The 19,990-nt window shown below is 44.0% G+C and overlaps 1 protein-coding gene across 1 annotated transcript in view; it reads left to right on the top strand.

Annotated features, from left to right (window-relative positions):
• Window positions 1-19,990, top strand: part of GRIK4 (glutamate receptor, ionotropic, kainate 4) — a 496,433-nt gene that overhangs the window by 207,602 nt on the left and 268,841 nt on the right. Inside the window, exon 3 of the mRNA XM_006895612.1 lies at window positions 6,955-7,119. Within this exon, the coding sequence (XP_006895674.1) occupies window positions 6,955-7,119 (165 nt within the window). The remainder of the gene's footprint in view (window positions 1-6,954; window positions 7,120-19,990) is intronic.

Below are 19,990 nucleotides of genomic sequence, written 5' to 3'. Positions count from 1 at the left end.
CAGCCCAATTAACCTTAATGTCCCTGGGACGATGGCCCCGAGGCCCTAGGATCAGCAACACATTCCCTCAAGCTGCTGAGTTATAATTAAGAAGTTTATATTGCTTGCTCCCTTTCCCTCTTTGGTGCTACTTTGTACATAGATACATTTGTAGTGTATACAAATTGAAAAAATTTATTCAAATTTGTATTTTAATTTTATAAATAAACAATTGTAATCAATTAAAAAACCAAAACAAATGTGCATACAAATGTCATGTGCCATGCCATGTATGGTCCTGGGTGTAGTTGTTTGCACCTGTCTTTGTCCACTCATCTTACCTATTTGTCTATGTATCCAATTATATAGATGAATACTTATTATTACTGATAATGTAGGTTTGTGTAACAGTTTTTAGCTTTATTGTATAAATTTCTTGGGCACCTCTCTCCTTTTTTAAAATGATATTGTGGGCCATTGGCTGAATTCTTTAACCACTGTGCAACGAGAGCCCCTTCAAATGTGATGTAAGTGTCACCTTGTCCATTACGTTTTGATAAGGCATAAACAAATCCAGTATGACTTGCATTTGAACAACCAAATTGAAACATTACTGAAGTTAATGCTATTAGTAAGCTCCTGGATCCCCAGCGGACATGAGCATTTTCTGAGCAAGATAATGTTATTATTTTATTTTTTATTACAGGTAATGCTTGGGAGAGTGGAGGGCAGGCACAGGAGGGGAAGGCCTTCTATGAGGTGGATTGATTCAGTGATTGGAGTAATCAGGATGGGTGTATCAGAGACAGTGCGATTGGCACAGGACAGAACAGAGTTTAGGGCTGTTGTACGTAGGATCGCTATGAGTCGCAAGCGACTTGACAGCACATAACAACAACAACAGTAACAATATGTTAAATATGAAATAGACTGTAGTTAGAGCTCTGGTGGTGTGGTCCCTAGCAGAGTTGCACTGTTACCCACAGGCTGTGCCTCTGACAATTCAGACCACCAGCTACTCTTCAGCAGAAAGACGGGCAGTTGTCCCTCATGCACTTGATGACAGTGAGTGAGTGCGTGAGTGTGAGAAGATGTAAAGAAGCCCTAGGGGTGCAGTGCATGACATACCGGGTCACTAAGCAAAAGGTCATGTAATCACTTGCTATGTGTCAGAGAGCTGGACAATGACTAGGGAGGCTAGAAGGAGAAATGATCCTCTGAGCTGTGGTGCTGGAGAAGAGTATTGGATATACCATGGACTGCTAAGAAAATAAACAATTTCATCTTGGAGAGGGTTAAACCAGGCTGCTCCTTGGAGGCAAGGATTCTGAAGCTTCATCTGACATAGTTTGGACATGTTGCAAGGAGGGACCAGTCCTTGGAGAGGGACGTCATGCTTGGGAGGGTAGAGGGACGGCGCAGGAGAGGAAGACCCTAGATGAGGTGGATTGATTCAGTGACTGGGGTAAAGAAGGTTGGTGTATCAGAGACAGTGAGATTGACACAGGGTAGAGCAGCGTTTAGGGCTGTTGTACATAGGGTCACTATGAGTCACTGGTGACTTCTTGGTACATAACAACAACAACAAACAAAAGGTCAGCAGTTCTAATCCACCAGTGTCTCCAGGGGACAAACTTGAGCAGTCTCCTCACATGAAGATTTACAACCTCAGAATGGAGAGTTGTTCTGAGTTGAAACTGACTGAGGGACAGCGGGTTGGGTTTGGTGTGGGTAGATGGCAAAGGTGACAACAGTGTCTTTGCATGGCCTAGAGGCATTGCCTCCATGGCCTGCATCGCTGCCTTCATGCTAAACAATCACATAGGCATTCAGTACCTGGAGGAGTTTACAGGGGTCAGAAGTCTTATCCATTAGTGTCTTAGATATTGTTTGTGTGGTGTGTTTTCCAGTGACTAACAGGTTTGTGTCCCTTATTAGACAGCAACAATTCCCTGGAATAACAGGTTTTCATGGTTGTTATCACCTGATCATTTGTAAAAGGCCGGCGCTGGTGGGGGGAGGCCAGGCAATCCCTTAACTTGACCCCCAATTAGATGCTGCTTTCTTGGGACCTCCTCATTGTCTCCCTGGAGGGGAAACAGAGGCCCAAGGTGGTGGGAGAAGTGACTTCTTCAGGGGCTGTAACCTAGTGTAGTGGAAAGATAAGCTTTGGAATCACTTAGTTTGGGGCTGGTTGCCAGGCTTGAGCATACCAGTTGTATGACCTTAGACAAGTAGCTCAGCCTCTCTGAGCTCAGCTTTCCCCCCATTGGTAATTAGATGGATTGATACAGTGACTTTGACAGTGGGGGTTGGTTGTCAGAATTATTGAGACTGGTTCAGGACAGGAAAGGGTTCGGAGCTGCTGTACATAAAGTTGCTATGCATCACAGGTGACTAAACGAACAATAACTTTCTGTGACAGGTTTGGAAGCATGAGTGGTATCCACTTCCTAAACAACATGCTCCAGAAACTCTATGAAATTTTATAAATGTTGATAGCTATAGAGGAGCTTCAGGCCTTTTGTTCATAGGGTTGCCATGAGTTGTACTCAAAGGCAATCAACAACAAAAACTACTTTGTTTACAAAATTCGAATACACTCTTCTCCATATAACTTTTATAACTAATGTTGTTGTTGCGTTGTTATGTGCTGTTGAGTCACCTGCAACTCATAGTGACCCTATGTACAACAGCCCTAAACCTGCTCTATCCTGTGCCAAACTCACTATCTCCGACCCACCTACCCCAATTACCCCAGTCACTGAATCAATGCACCTCATAGAGGGTCTTCCTCTCCTGCTCCCTCCCCCCACCCTCCCAAGCATGACGTCCCTCTCCAAGGATTGGTTGGTCCCTCCTTGCAACATGTCCAAAGTATGTCAGATGGAGCTTCAGAATCCTTGCCTCCAAGGAGCAGCCTGGTTTAACCCTCTCTAGGATGAACCTGTTCATTTTCTTAGCAGTGCATGGTATATTCAGTACTCTTCTCCAACACCACAGCTCAAAGGCATCAATTCTCCTTCTGTCCTTTCTAATCATTGTCCAGCTCTCTGATGCATAGCAAGTGATTGCAAAGACCATGTATCAGGTGCACCTTAGTCTCCAGAGTGACATCCTTGTTTTTCCATACTTTGGAGAGATCTCTAACAGCAAACTTTCCCATTGCAGTATGCTTTTTGATTTCCTGGCTGCCGGTGCCAAGAGTCTTGACTGTGGAGCCAATCTAACTAAAGCTGTGAACAATCTCAATCTTTTCACCATCCATCATGATGTACCGTCAAGCTGGCAACCACTCATAGCAACTCTGTGTACAGCAGGATGAAACACTCATGATCCCCCCTCACACTGTGCTGTGCAGTCACTTTGCTGAGCCATCATGTTGAGAGTCTTCCTCTTTTCCACTGAATCTCCACTTCAGAAGGAGGATAAATTGTGGTTTAGAGTTCAGAGTCTGATAGAAGTCAGTGCAAGTTCAGTTCACTACCCTCGCTGCCCCTCACCACCATTGGGCAGGTTTCTGTCTTCATGTCTCCAAATGAGGTTCAGCCACTCAGCTCCTGGAGATGTGGCAGAGCTTGGGTAGGCTCCTTCTCACTAAGAACTAAACCCCATGGTTGTCACTGAGTAAACATGTACATGTATTGGTATTAAGACTTAGTGTGCTTTCCCAGTGATTCAAAGTCAATGGCCCATGGATTCACTGTCTAATTCTCATTAATTTTCTGGATGAAGTGCCAGTTCCTAACATTTTAGATATCTCATTTCTAGAAGTGCAACTAAAATTCTCCTTAGAAAGAAGACTAAGGTTAAGACTTCATCTCACATGGTGTGGGCATGTTACCAGGATAGGCCAGTTCTTGGGGAAAAAATATCTTGCTTAGAAAAAATAGAAGGTCAGTGAAAGGGAAACAAGATGATTGTCATGGTGACTATAACAATAGGCTCTAGTGCCGCAAAACTTGGGGGAGTTGCTCAGGATCAGGTGCTGTTTCATTTTGTTGTGTGTAGGGTCACCATAAGTCGGGGTCAGTTTGATGGCACCTAGCAACAACAAGGCGAGGCTAATGGTTTCTGGCTTATTTTTTATCAATGAAATCTTTTTTCCCCACTTAAATCTTACATCAGCCTTAATATCTAAAACTGACACTGTGACACTGTAGGGTTGAGCTGAATTAAAGCTAGAGACCTCACATAGCCTCCCTTGTCTGCCATGGGCCCTCCAAGGAACACCTATTGGAAATCAGCCCTGTGCACGGAACCATTTCCTTTTAGTCCCAAATTCTTCATCTGGCACTCAACTGATTGCCATCAAGTTGAAATCATCTCATAGCTGACCCACTAGTGGGTTTTCAGAGGCTATCCACCTTTCAATGGAGACTGTCCACCTTTCCATTGGAGAAGCTGGTAGATTCAAACCACCTGCCTTTAGGGTGACAGTGCAATTCCTTACTCATTACGCCACCAGAGCTGCCCTCTCTGAGTATAGTACAGAACCGTGTAGTTGTTGAGGCTCCTGATCTCTGTGAAACAGCCTCTTCCTGGTCTTGATTTCCTCAGGCCACCTTGGTTAGAGTTCCAAGTGTTCTAGAAGTCTTCGATTATGTATCGACAGTGTCCTTGCTATTCCGATCACATTGATTAAACGTAGACATTGAAAGTTTAAATCACAGAGGTTGACTTTATTTCTTAGATCTTGGAAAGAACCTCTTGTTACCCCAGGCATGTCGAGCCTGAGCAAATAACATTTAGCCTTCATTGTTCAGTATACTATTGCTATAACTAAATTTTAAAAGCAGAGAAATGCTTTGTCATATTCTCTGCTCTGATTTTAGGTTTGGAAAATGAATCACAGTTGATGTTGCACTGAGATAAGAGAAAAGGTCATGCGAAGCCCAGGTCTCTCTGTCCACACCAGCGTTTTCCAGGACTAGGTGCTGTTCCCAATGTTGGCTTTCTGATCCTGCAACCACTAGAAGATACTTTGGATAATTTCTTTTATTATGTAGTATGACTTTATTATAATTCATATATCATACAACTTTCCTATTTAGACTGTGCAGTTTGATACTTTCAATATGTTCAGAGTTGAGTAGTCATCACCACAATCATTTTTAGAACATTTTCCTCACCTCAAATAGAAACCCCCTATCTCTTAGCAGTCACTCCTCCTTTCTCTCCAAGGCCTAGGCAACCACCAGTCTACTTTTTGTCTCTATGCATTCTCCTACTCTAGACATTTCCCATAAATAAAATTTTACAATTCTGTGGTCTCTAGTGACAAGCCTCCTTTACTCAGCATTGTATTTTTAAGGCCTATTCATGTTGCATCATGTATTGCTTTTTATTGTCAAATAACATCCTGTTGTATGGATACACCACCTCTCATTTATCCATTTATCAGCGGATGTCCATGTGAGTTGCTTACACTTTTGAACTTATGAATGCATGGATCATTCTGTATAGATTTTTTGTGTGGAGACAGTCCATTTTTTGAACTCCTTCTATCTGGAGAATTAATGACACCAATTGATTGATTTAGTACGCTTATCATGTGCCAAGAGCACCGATGGCACAGTGGGTTAAGTGTTGGGCTGCCAACTCAAAGGTCAGCACTTTGGACTTAACAGCTGCTCTGTGGGGCACAAGGAGGCAGCCTGCTCCGTAAAGACTCATGGCTTCAGTGAATCCTTTAGGGCGCTTCTGCTGTGTCCTGTCATTTTGCTGAGTCAGGATCTGCTCAGAGACAGTGACTTTTGGTTTACTGCGCACCAGAGACTGCTGAGAGTTTTCTACATGCTCTTTCCTGCGATTTTCACACAATAAACTCAAAGTATGTGGTTTAATAAGAAATAGTGGAGCTGAGACTGGAACCTAGGTCTATATGATACCATAACATTTCTTTCTAGAAACTGAGCAGATAGGGAGCTCTGGTGGCAGAGCCATAGACAATTGCATGGTTAACCAAAGGCCTCACCTCCCTGGCAGTTCAAATCCAACCACGACTCCACTGGAGAAAGATGGTCCGTCTACTCCCATTCGAGTCATTGCCCCAGAAACCAAGTGGAAGGTCAGCTATGAGGCGGCTCTGAGTCAATAGCGTGAATGATTAGTACTCCATCATTCTAGACACTCTTTCAGACATTCTAATTATTAAGTGCTTGTGTACTTTACTTAATCTTCATACTAATCCTGTGAGGTTGTCTTCCTATTCCTAATATTTAGTGAGGACAAGAGGTTCGGAGATGTGATTTAGTGGTCCACTGGTAACAGAAGTCAGTGTCCGAGCCTGGACGTCTCACCCTGCACGTGTCCCTCCAAAGCCCATCATCACCTCTCTGTGTCCTGCAGCTTTCTCTTTATATCACAGCTCTCCTCACACATCTGGCCTCCTTTAACTTTCCCCACCACAGGGGGAATTTCTCATATACCCAAAATAAAATTTTTGAAGGACAGCCCTTGTATTCCTTCCTGTACACAGACATGCTTTTCTGTGTAGGTGTAGACATATAGACAAAGGTATGACTATGCTTGGGGTAGAACATTATAGGGAGCTCTGGTGGCCTAGTGGTAAGGGGTTGCATTGCCAACCCAAAGGCACATGGTTTGAATCCTCCAGCTGCTTGGTGGGAAAAGGATGAGCATTCTCCTCCTGGGTGATTGCTAGCCTCTGAAAACCTGCTGGATGGTCAGCTGTGAGTCAGTTCCGACTTGAAGGTGCCTAACAACAGAAACATCACACAGCTAGCCCCTCCAGCAGTCTGCTGTGACATGGCAGGTTTCTGAAGTGGGTATTCACTTTAGCCTTATTACACCTTGCTATACATGGAGACCTTCACTTTGCTTTGGGGGACAGTTCTGAAGATGGCAGGGAACTTTGAAATAAGAAGGTGGCTGTCGGGGGAAGCTGGAGAAGGAGGAGGAGTAAATGGCAGAAGTCAGGGTGACTGTCTCCATGTGTTTGCCTGCCCACAGCTGCTATCCTGGACGACCCCATGGAGTGCAGTAGAGGGGAGAGGCTCTCCATCACCTTGGCCAAGAACCGCATCAACCGTGCTCCTGAGAGGCTGGGCAAGGCCAAGGTGGAAGTGGACATCTTTGAACTTCTCAGAGACAGCGAGTACGAGACTGCAGAAACCAGTACGTACAGTGGGCAGGGCTGCCCTGTGTTTGCCTTGCTGCCAGAGGAGGGGCTGGTGGTGGGAGCTGTTGCCAGGGCTAGGCCTCCAGTTCCCAGGAACCTGAACCTGAGGGCCCCCTAGAGAGCTCTCCTCTTGGATAAGATTCCCAGTTACTCTTGCAAAGCATACATGGAGTAAGGTAAAGACAGATAAGGTGTCGAGAGACTCACTCATCATTTCATTCACTACTCATTCATTTCTTCATTGGCTGCTTTCTTTCTCTTCTAAATATTTGGCAACAAGACCCTGAGTGAAATCTTGAGTGTAATTAAGAAAGGAGAAAGAAGAGATAGCCACCCAAGAGTAACTTCGTAGTCACACAACTCACTGCTGGTCTTGCTTTCTGGGCTCAGGGCTGAATTAGGAGAGAAACCAAGACTTGCGATAGAGTTGACCTGCAAACTCAGTGGGTAATCTTGGACAAGTCACATATCCTGCATAGCTGAACCTCGGTTTCCTTACCCTTAAAATAGAAATGCTATGCTCTATTTTTCAAATCTTGAAAGTTATTAAAATTACTTAAAACATAGGAAATGCCTTGTAAATTGTTCTACAGATATATGTAGTATTGTCACTCCAGACACTCATACAGAGCCCCTGTCTGTTGGCACTGCTTTTAAGTCTTACAACAACCTGAAAGTTAAATGTGATTATACTTAACTTTACAAAAGAAAATGAGACTCAAACACATCACAGAATTTGCCCAATTACAGAGGTGGTGAGTGACTGAGATGCCCTAGACGCTGAACTCAAATTGTCCTCTGTCAAGTTTACTACATCTTGACCATGACCTTCTGGCTTGTTGCCAGTATTACCTTGGAGAGTTCACAGGAGAAGCTTACAGATTGGTGAGCTTGTGGGTTATAGTTAAATGAGAAATGGAGCCACAGGAGCATAGTGTGTAATGCATTGGACTTCTAAAACGTTAAAATCCATCATCTGTTCTGCAAAAGAACTATTTGCTCTCTCCTCCCATACAGCCTCAGAATAGAAGGTCACTATGTCTGAACTGACTCACTGGCAGTAGTTTTGATTTTGGGAGGAGGGAACAGATAGCTTCATCTCAGGGAGGAGAAGAGCTTCCTAGGCCTTAAGAGGAAATAACATCTATTACCTAAGACTTCAGAGTTGCTATATCCTCTTTTTCCAATCCATTTTAACCTTTCACAATCCTCTGTGGCTGAAGCAAAAGAACAACTCACTTAACCTAAGTCAAACACACACACACACACACACACACACACACACACACACACACACACACACACACACACACACGCACATACACATCTCACATGTCAAATACTTAAATTCTAACCAAAATGGCCAGCTACCTCTTACAAGGAAGATAGGCAGTTGCTTCTTGTTAGGTTTTACAACTCAGAACCCTGATGGAAGGCTGCAGTGGGTCAGAACTGACTCCACAGCAGAGGTTTTGAATCTGAATTCGGACATGCCGGTTCATCAATTATACTTTAGCCTGGACTTTGAAGATAGCCTCCTACATATCTTGGCTTAAGTTAAGCAGGTATTGTCTTGTTAGGATCCAGAGAGGATGAGAAGTGAGGTGGGCAGCTCCAGATCCCAACCAGCAAGCAGCCTCTGCCAGCTCTTGGATTCTGCTCACAGCTTCTCCAGTGTTCTTTAGATACCTGACCCGTGCTCTTCCCTCTCTGCCAGTTTGGTTTCCTTGCCTTACTGATCTTGTATCTGTTCCTGTTAGCTACCCGTGTCCTGTTTGCTTTCTGCTTATTTGCTCAGGAAACCTTTGTTGAGCATTTACTGTGTTCAAATCATTCAGGATACCAGGCATTGAGAGCATTGTGGAAAACAAAGTAGACTTGGTCCCTGCCCTCAGGGGGGCTTGCAGTCTCCTTCCAGGGTTCACATTCACTGAGAGCTTCCTGCAGTGCCTTTTGGCTTCGATTCTCAAGGTTCAGCCTCTAGTTCATCTTAGCGTGGAAGCTCTTAAATTGAATATTTTGGATAACTGGCCTCACAGCTCCTTTGTGTAGACTGAGGCTGAGAGAAGGTTTCTTCTTTACAGAACCAAACATTGAGACCAGCAGAATATATGGACATAGATTCCTCCAGAAGAGGAAATGCTGCTGCTGTTGTTGTTAATGCCACTGAGTCACGTACAACTTATAGCAACCGTATGAACAACAGATCTGCACCCTGTCCTATCGTACGGTAACCTCACAATCTCTGACACACTCAAGCCCATTGCGGCAGTCACTGTGTCAATCCATCTGGTTCAGAGTCTTCTTCTCCTTCACCATCCCCTCTTCTTCCAAGCAGAATATCCTTCTCCAAGAAATAACCTTTCCTAGCAGTGTGCTCAGTATATGCAAGATGAAGCTTCACCATCTTTGCCTCCGAGGTTCACTCTGGTTGCACCTTCTCCAAGACATAACTTCTTATTCTTTTGGCAGTCCATGGGATATTCAGTATCCAGATACAGGCATCCATCCATTTATAACATTCAATGAGTCCTTATTATATTCCTATTCCAGGAATTGGAATTCAATAAGGAATAGAAGCCTATTTCTCACAGAGATTAAATTCTAGTACAGGAAAAGAGAGATTCTGGTTTCCCAGATTATTTCACATAAAAAACAGGAATACTGGCAGTACAGATAGGAGAGGATTCATGTCTGTTGTTTATGGAGTAACTATGAGTCATACTCAACTTGACAGCACTTGACAGGAATAAGCATTAACTTCTTATGACTCTTGCAGTCCAGTTGTTGTTGTTATGTGCCATCAAATCAACCACAACTCATAGCAACCTTATGAACGATGGCTCTGAGCTAAACTCACCATCTCCAACACACTTGACTCTATGTGTCAGTCCGCTCATTGAGGGTCATCCTCTCTTGTGCTGACCCTCCCCGTAATGCTCCTTGGAAGTCAGGATGGTGAAACTCAACCTCACGTACTTTGGGTATATTGTCAGGAAGGGCCAGTACTTGGAGAAGGACATCATACCCCATCCAGTAGACAAGGTATCAATGCCTAGGAAAAATAAGTCTTAGACAGGAATTTTGATTCTAATAATTCTTTCATTCATATCTTAAAAAGCAAGCAGCTCTTTAGTTTTTTGTGTGATAGTGAAGGTTATTCAGGACTTCCCTGGTAAGATGGGGGCACAGGTTAGCTCATTGTTGTTGACGTCATTAAACCAAACACACTCGTGTTAAGTTGATTTCAGCTCACAGTGGTGAGCTCCCCTCCATCCTCCATCGGGTTTCCATGAGTGTTAATCTTTATGGGAGGAAACTGCCCAGCTCCGTCTCTTGGAGTGTCTGGTGAATTCAAACCATACATCTCTTCGTTAACAACTCAGCACATTATAAATCTTGCTACTAGCACTCCTTTGGGGGTCATTAGCAGATGTAAATTTTCTCTTCAGGTGACCCATGCGGACAGGCTTAGGAAAGCCAATGCATTTGAAATATCAGCCAGCTAAATCAAGAGAATAAAGGAAACGGATATCTTTATTCCACAATGCAGAGCTTTGGGGCATCATTTTAATGCTTTTCTTTTAGGCGCCAACTATTTTATTAGCAAGTGGCCTCCAGTTCCACTTTTACATCTCACTGTGTTTGAGGCATGATTAGCCTTTGTTGGAGAAGAGGACATCTGGATCTTTCTACCCCAAAGACCTTTCATCTGAAGTCAGATCCGCTCTCTTACCTTGGCTTTTAAATACTACCTAGATGATGCATAGAAATGCTCTAGCCCATCTCTTTCCTTCTTACACTGAGCACTAGTCAGTGATAGTTTAGTCCAACTGTGTCAGTAGGAAGGTGAGGGAATGTGGACCATACCACATGGCACTGTCAGAAGGGGTGACATCAAATGACTGTCTATACATTTTTTTGTGCATTGTTCCAGTAACATTTATTCTTTATTTGTTTTTTTAATTCTGTAGTTACTTATAAAATAAAAAAAATATTTTCCATAAAGCCAACTGACATGTATTAATACATCTACAAGAGCACTTCATGCTGTTTGAACGTTTTAATGCACTTCGGTCAGAGCTGTCATCATTACTCAATTACAGTGATGCTTGAATCCTCTGCTGTTGTCTGAAAGTGCTCTAAGCACGTGCTGTGGTTCGCTTTGATGCTGGTGCTTTTATAATAACTGATTTTGTTGAATTTTCTGTTAACTAAAATAATTGTGGTAAGCAGTGTTTGTACACCTAACTATATCAGTAGCTTTTGAAAAGAAATGAATTATTTTTCATTAAAAGAAACCAAAGACCAAAGCTAGCCCACTATCCTTGAGTCTTTTTTTGACCTGTAGTGCTTTGAAGGACAGAGTAAAACTGTGCAGAGACTTTCCAAGGATGTGTATCTTCTTCTTCATCTTTCTCTGGTGACCTAGTGGCTAAGGAGCTGCCAACCCAAAGGCTGTGAGTTTGAATCCACCAGCTGCCCTGTGGAAGAAAGATGGGAAGTCTTATGCAAGTACAGCTCTGAAAACCCACTGGAGGGTCAGCTGTGATTCAATTCTGACTCGATTGTACCTAACAACAGACATCTTTCACACTGCCTCATTTTTTTCCACACAGGATGGCTGGTAGGTTGAGTTGGATTCTTTAACCCCTGTGTCAGCAAGCATAATAGCCTTTTTCAAGGAACAGCCTCCCCGAGCAAGCTGTCCAAGGTATGAGACATGAATCTTTGCCATCTTGCCTCCAAGGAGCATTCCAGCTGTACCTTTTCTAAGACATACCTGTTCATTCTTTTAACAGTCCGTGGGACAGTCAGTACTCTTCTCCAGCACTACAACACAAAGGCATCGATTCTTCTATCATCAGCAGAACTTCCTTAATTGAAAGGAAAAGGAGAAGAGAATTTTTGTTCAGTTACTAGTAATATAACTAATATTTGCAATTCAATGTAGAAAAATGTTACAAAACAACTTTGATAGTATTCATTATCTAAGAAATATTATATTTAAGCAATTTGTAACTATGTCACAGGTTACTTGATGATTAAAATAGAAAATAAATATTACGAAGGATTCTGTATGATCTGGGATGAGAAGAGGCCCATGGGGAGGATGACACTGTGCGCGTCTTCACTGAGTGACACCACCCCTAGTGATGTCACCAGGTCAGTGCTGTTTGCTGACGCAGGCGGGGCAGGGGCTGGATTTCAGGGCCACGTGGGGGAAGGAGGGCAGGACACCCAGATAAGGCATGGGCATTAGTACTGTGAGCCCTTTTATGAGGGAGACTGGAATAATGTTTAGGAGCACAGATTTTAAATCAGACTGACCAGGTTATGAATCCTGGCTCTACATTATGTCTATGTGACTGTAGACAGGTTCTTTAAGCTTCCATATTTGAGGCTTCAGTTTCCTTACTATAAAATAAAGATAATGATAAAATTACTTCATAGTATCGCTAGGGATTTTACATGAAAATGCTATGAACAGCTTAGCACTGCACTCGACACAGAGTTTCTCTTGAGTCCTTTCACCTCCACATTGAGCAGTCTTCTTCCTACACTGTTGCCATGATTTCCTTCTCACAGTTCAGCTGGACCTGTGTGAGGGCCTTTCTGTCCCCCAGGCTCTTGCCAGGAGCCTGCCTTCCTCTTTCAGCATTCCTCTTGGGGTTGCGTTAATGGGATAGGCCTCTTCACCTTTCTGACATCTCTGAGAGTCTAGAAGTTGTGGCCCAGGGCGAATTTGCATTGTTCATTTAAAGTAGAGAGGCTCTGAAGAACTCCCTCCACACTGTCACTCAGTGGCCAGGCAATCAACTTCACAGGGATGAAGGACATCCTTGGTTGGAAAGTCGATGCTCCGATCTATGAGACTGTCTGCAGCAGCCAACAATGTACAGCTGTGCCTCCTTTCTGTACTAGGTGGGCTTCAAAACACTTCGCTCGAGTCACACTGAATGAATCATGCTGGGAGGTGGGAGTGTCAGTGGAGGAGAGCAATGGCTATTTCAAGAATCAAGGATTATGAAGCGGAAAGGAACTTTAAAAATACTGGATGGAATTTTGAGCCCAGCCTCCTCATTTTGTTGCAAGTGAGGCTCAGAAATGGAAAGTATCACTTAGGGCATTAATTAATGACAAACCTGAGAAGATACAAATAGAAACCCATTCCCTTATCTCTTGGGATTCCATAGAGAGACCGTGGTAGAGCAGGTTTATTTAAAGTGAGGGTCACTTGTAAAGCTCCAGACCATGTCTGACCTCTCTGGCCCTTTAATCATCATTGCCAGAGGCTTCTTGATGTTTGACTTTTCACCCCGTCCACACAGCCCACAGATCTGAAGCAGTGAGAATGGACAAGCCCTATTAGGTCATCTCTGCTTCACTGGCCTCTTCCTTCTTCCCCTCTCTATCTCAGCCTTTCTTTTGCAGCATCTCCCACCAGGCATTGGCCTCCTCTGTTGATGTAGATCAGTGTGTCTCCTGTGGCTAATGTATCAGAGCTTAACTAAGTGCCCACCCCATTATCATCCAAACACCCTGAGGCACCGTCCCTGCTACTGCCAGAGCCAGTTTGAGGCTTAATTTACAGCAGAGCTGGAGGCAGAAGTCGTCCTGTCAACCTCTTGCCTTGGCTTAGGTTTATCTGTGTGAGACCAACCATACTATCAGCTTCCTACACTGTTTACTCTTGAGATAAAGGGGTGCAGTGACTATCTGGCTGCTGGACTGCCAGTGCCCCCAGAGGGGAGGCTGGTGTGCAGTGTTCCCACTCCCCATGGCTGTTCTGCACGCAATTTCCAGCTTCCTGTGGGCTTCCTGGTTCCCTGAGCATCACCCAGAGCTTCCTCTCGTGAGTGAGGGTTAGTATCCCACGATCAGTCCAATAGAATGCTCAAAGCATAAGAAAAAAGGAAGAAGCCAATAGTGAAAGGCATTAGGATAGGAATGAGTCATCGAGCGAGCATTCTTTGTACCCCTCTCTCTGAGCTTCTACTGCATATGCATACAATGATCTCAAGAGGACATAAAATGGCAGTGCTCGAATCTGTGCGGTCCAGCTCCCTCATTTAATAGCTGGTGAAACTGAGGCCTGGGATCTTTTCTAGGAGGAAGGGAAGGCACAGTACAAAAAGTGATTATAAAGGCTGACTGGCCACTGTTGTGGGAGCCTGGGTGGCACGTTTTGCATGCTGCTCACCCAAAAGTAGGCTGTTCAAACACATCTAGAGAGAAGAGACCTGGCGAAGAGCTTTCCTCAGGATCACAGACAAGAAAACCCTGTGGAGAAGCAGTGCCTTGTAACACCTGGTCACCATGGGGACCCCTCCACAGCAGTGGACAGCAGCTGCCTCTGCTCTCTTCTTGTCTAGTGAGGGGCTCAGATAAGGCCTAAGGGAGGTCAGAACTAGGACACCAGAATAGACCAGCGTAGTGGGGTAAGGACTTCCAGCTGGACCTTGCAGTGTTCAAGAGGTTACCAGAAGGGGAGAGAATATCCATAGAAAGATTGTAATACCATGAGCAAAGGCTTGAGGAGAAAAACTAGGTTCCACTGGGGTACCATATGGGTAAGTGTAAAGCAAAGTGTATGTGGACCAGGGCTGGAGAGTAGTGTATGCAGATAGTGAGAAGCCCTCAGGGTCCAGAATCAGGCACACCTGGTTCTCACAGCACCTTGGACTGTCACACGATCTCCTCTAGTATTCAGGGTTTTCATCTACAAATTGGGAAGGGTTCTAGTTTCAGTTTATGTAAGGCTGTTGTGAGGATTAAGTGAGACGATGCATTTAAAGATTGAGAACAGCCCCTGGCGTAGAGTACCTGTTGATAGTACATTTTACCTAGTGTGGCTGAGATCAGTATTAGCTGTAGTAGGGTTGGTACAATATAGTAGGTCCTCCCTCACAAGGCCATTGTGCAAATGAAGGATGGCATGTGTCTGTTGACTCAGTGCCTGATACATGGAGACTGGGAAGTAGGTGGTTGTTGCTGGCCTGGTGCTTTGGGGACCCAGCTTCACAGTCTGGAAACCAAGCTAAGGGCTGTGAATAATACATAGGTGATGAAGTTGGCCGCTGGCAGTTTTAATTTCCCTGAGCTCCTAGAAAAATCTGAGCCTCCTTGTGTAGTGTGACCAAGTCAAGAGGTGGGGTCCTCATCCACGTTTCTTACAGCCTCAGGGCTGGGGCCAGAAAGGCCAATCTTTTAGACCATGGGCCACTCTCAGAGATGGGCATTTGAGTAAATTTATAAAAGCATTGCTCCAAAGTGCTTGGGGTAATTGCTTCACTTGCTCCGAAGGGGTCAGATCCTCACATTGTGCTCAGCATACAGAATAAATGAGCATAGTGAGAAGTCTTGCAATGGTTTTGAGAATTACTGCATCACTTGGGATGGACTGGAGAGCATTGTGCTAAGTGAACTAACTCAGTTCCGTAAGGACAAATACTGTATAAGACCATATTATAGAAATAGATAACTAGTAAAATGTGTGAGGATCCAAGGTAGAAGGGTAGAAGCAGGGGTGAAGGTGGCAGGGAGGTAATAATAAGGTTGCACAATTTGATGGGTAGAGGGAGGAGAAAGTAAAGGAAATGAGAAAGAAAGATCTGCTGTGAAAAACAGTGCATACAACTTTGTAAGCAAACCAGAATAAAATAAAAAATCATTTTTTAAAAAAAGAGAAGCCTTGCCTCCCATGCCCCTTAGCTTCACTGCCGAGAAACGTCTTTATGTAGAAGGACTCTTGGTTCCCAGCTCCCTCTACATTCATGTCACTGTCAGCTGGTATGGCCGGGACTGTACTTCACAGGCTTAGAGGGTGCTTAGCTTTACGGCTGATGCGTTGTATTGAGGAGGACCTGCTCCTTTGCCTTGAGAATAATCTGCCCCGTCCCTTGAGGTTCAGAGGTCTGTACCTATGACCAACCCTTCTGAACCATCTGTCACAGCCAGACCCTTCCCCCTTCTTGAACCACTTCCTCTCCCCTCTCATGGAGTAAAGAGGGAAGAGTACATTCCCATGAGCCACTTCCATTCAGCCCAGCCCAGCTTTCTAAGGGACCTTGGGATCTAGGCCAGAACTGGCATTTTGAGAGGAAGAGTTCCTACATGAGGTTACATCTCAGTGTGGTCTTTTATTCCAGCAGCTGTCCTACTGGTTTTCTTCTCTCTCCTGGCTGGAAAACTTAGTTGCCATGACAATGTCACTCTTGTCTGCATGTTCCCCTCTTCCGTGCTCCCTGGGAGTCAGAAGAAAAGTACACCTCTTTCCTTCCCATCCTCTCACACAAACTACTCAGAGTCCTTGATGGGCAGCCAGGCCTACAGAATCTCTAGTAAGGGCTGAAAGGGGGCTCAGAGCTGAGAAGCTTTACTAATTATTTCCATTTCTTACAAGCATGACATCCTTCATAGTGAACGAAAGGCCACTTCCCAGATCTCGGAAATTCTCAAGCCATGGCTGTTGATAAGATGGCAATTCAATTTCCCTGGCCTCATTTCATATCGTTTCAATTCTGCTGACAGACCTATGTTGAGCAGAAATTCCTTTTGCTAGGATTGAATAGATAGATGTAACCTCTGTCCTCAAGAAGGTTGCAGTCCCACAGATAGAAGGGCATACATATGTGAAGAGGTCAGAGCAGCAGGCACAAAAAGTACACAAACCCCTTAGGCCAATGTGCTATAATAAAGGGTTCCAGTACTGGAAAGGTCATGTGGCACATTTACTATACATTAAGTAGTGGGTCCCATGAGGCAGGGCCCCATACTCTGCCACACTTACATTCAATTATGCATATATTATAAAGAGTTTCACACCTGTCTGTTTAGATTAAATTTGGCTGCCATATGACTAGTTGGGAATAGAGGTTCATGACCTTCTATAAGAATTTGTTTTAAAGAGTAATTCCCTTCTGTTAGGGCTTACATTAATGAGTCTGCTTGGGACAGGAGCTGATCAGGTATTGAGAGGACAGGAAGCTGATCTGTTTCCTTAAGGCACCTTCATATGGAGTTGACTTGAGCCATAATGTAATGAGAATATGAGCAGGGTAAGATGTTTTCTTTCCTTGGGACAGAGAATACATCTGGGCACATCTGAGCTGAGCACTGGAGAATCAATAGGAGTTTGCCAAGAGGAAGGGCCAGGGAGGAACCAGATACAGGTGAATTGTTTTATTTCCAGAAACCCCTCTGGTTGTCCAGAAATGCTGATTCACTTCTTAGGAAAAAAAAAATTCTTAAAGAAATAAAATAGGAGATAGGATGAGAAAGAAGCTATGGTGAAGTCTTTGTAATAGTAATGTATTTTTATGATTCTTTACTCATAAATTGTCCTTGAGTGGTATAAACAGTTAAGCACTCACATACCATTTTCATTTACCCAGAGAGCCTTGGAAGACAGGCCTGGCAAATTGTTTCCAGTGTTATGACCTTGGAAACCTTCTGGAGCGGGTCTAGTCTGCACACCCGGATCAGGACTGACTCAGCAGCAATCAGCACCACCAACAACGTCCATTAGCCCTCCCGTCAAGCCTAATTACTGGCATAATGTCAGAGTAGTAATGAACGTATTTCCAGATATCTGCAGCACTAGAATGTGACAAGAAAACATTTGTGGTTTCTGTTGATGATAAAGTCCCAAATACTGCTAATGTACTGTGATTTATTGCCTGCATTCAGACTTGGACGAAATGCTAAACTTCAGTCACGAGTTAGAGAGAATGATTAGAGGTTGGTTGTTTTGGGTTTTTTTCTCTTCTCATGAGCAAGTAAATACTGTTTTCTGTCCACAGGGCCTCACACAGCAGGCTAGGCAACCGCCTGGGTCAAAGAGAACCACCTGGGCACAGACTTGGGGCGGGGAAATACAGAGTTAGAATCTAGAGAAGAAGGAGCCATGAGTGAGCTGATGTGAAACAGAGGAAGTGTGATGGAGAGAGTGATGGGAAGGCAAGATCTTGAGGAAATCAGAACCATTTGGATTTTACTAGCTCATCAGAACAGATGTTTTTATAATGACATTTTATTTTCTTATAAAGATGTTATAAAAGAAATACATACTCATTAAAGCAATTAGAGAAGAAAAAGAAGAGGGGTGATGAAGGAAAGCATTAGACGTGTCAATGGCCAGACAGTCTCCATTAGCATATGAGTTAATCACTACAACCCCAGCCCCGGCCCTTGGAGTTGTTGGTTCAGGTCAAGGAACTGAACCATGGAGTCTGCACGTTCAAGTCGTGATGGCTGCTTCGCTTTTCTGTCCTGCCTTCTCATCTGTCTAATGAGGGTGACAGTCACAGTACACATTTCATCAGGTTGTGTTGGGAATTAAATCCGTTAATTCATGTAAAATGCTGAGAATGGTACATAATTAGCACTCCATAAATGTTGACTTTTATAACATTTTCCTCCAATCATTCTCGGCGCATAACTATTTTCCAGATTTGCCTAATTACAGCCATTCTATAACTATACATATAATTTCACATTCGGCCCTTTTCATTCTCTTAATATTATTGCATAAATATTTTTAATACTATTATAAACTCCTCATAAGCCCTTTAATTGCCTAAGTAACAGTCCATTTGGGTCAATGACCCACACTTTACATAACTGTGCCCTCATAATTGGACATTTCTAGTTTTCCAGTACGAGTTGTGGGGCAGCTTTCATTGTCATTCAGTGGAGATTTACAGAGCACGTGTCTGTGAGTCAGACCCTGTGCTGGACACTGATGGTGCAGAGGTAAAGACAGGCTCTCTGTCCCAAGGAGCACCCAGCTGTCTGCTTTTCGGGTGCCATTTCTGCTCATTGCTGGGAGATCAAGTAGGAAATAAGATTGTGGAGATAGGAGACCCCTTAGGAGTCAGGTGGTAAAGAAGGACTGACCTGGAACAGTGACTGGAAATGAAGAAAAGGAGGGGAGGATAGTGTGAGCAGGACAAGTGGTCAGAGCCCTTGATTATTTTACCACATGAATTTCATGGAAGAAAGTGAGGGAGGAATCTATGATGACTTATCATTTTACTAAATTGATCAGAACCATTAAAGCGCATGGACTTGGTGTTAGATGTCTTCAAGGTTCAACTTAAGTCTGTATTACCTGTGACAAATAAGTAATTTACCATGTATCTTCCATCTGTAAGTGGGAAATAATACTGGATATTCCTCCTAGAGGTTTTCACATACAGCCTGACATGCAGGCTGTATGTGAAAAGTATATGGAGAGCATAATAAGAGTAGGGAGCTCTGTTGGCCGAGTGGTAAGAAGCGACACTGCAATGCCAAAGGCATGCAGTTCAAATCCACTAGCTGCTCCCCCAAGAATGATGGACAGTCTCCTCCTGTTCAGTTTACTGTCTCTGAAAACCTGCTGGAGGGTCAGCTATGGGTCGGTTCCGATGCAACAGCACATAACAATAAGAATAACCATGCACAGTATCAGGCGCTGTTCTAAAGACTTTCTGTGGATTGACTCAGGTTCTTATCATTCCACAAGAGAGGTGTCAGTATTCCAGTTTTATAGATGAGGACACGGGCCCAGAGAGATTTGTGGAAGACCTCACAGCCAGAGTTAGGGCTCGACCTCAAATCCAGACAGCTTTCAGCAGAGTCCACATTTTTAAGTGGTATGCTTTCCTTCCTCCCTCCCTGCCATCGTCATGCTGAATGTGAGGTGCCATAGGGAAGTCTGTAGTGATTTTGTACCACAATGTGAGCCAGGGAGTCATCTGAAATGAGAGGAGAAGCCCAGGCATGGGTGAGATTGCCCTGTGAGAAGAGTATAGCATTTAGCTGACTTGCATTTAGTGAGCGCTGCATGAAAGAGGAGTCAGCAAAGGAAATGAGAAAGAG

This window comes from Elephantulus edwardii, unplaced genomic scaffold (genome assembly GCF_000299155.1).
Source record: "Elephantulus edwardii isolate Elephantulus edwardi_28Jun2011 unplaced genomic scaffold, EleEdw1.0 scaffold00171, whole genome shotgun sequence".
Classification (NCBI taxonomy): domain Eukaryota; kingdom Metazoa; phylum Chordata; class Mammalia; order Macroscelidea; family Macroscelididae; genus Elephantulus; species Elephantulus edwardii.
Note: the sequence above shows the minus strand (reverse complement) of the source record. Positions and strands in the feature narration are given on the sequence as shown.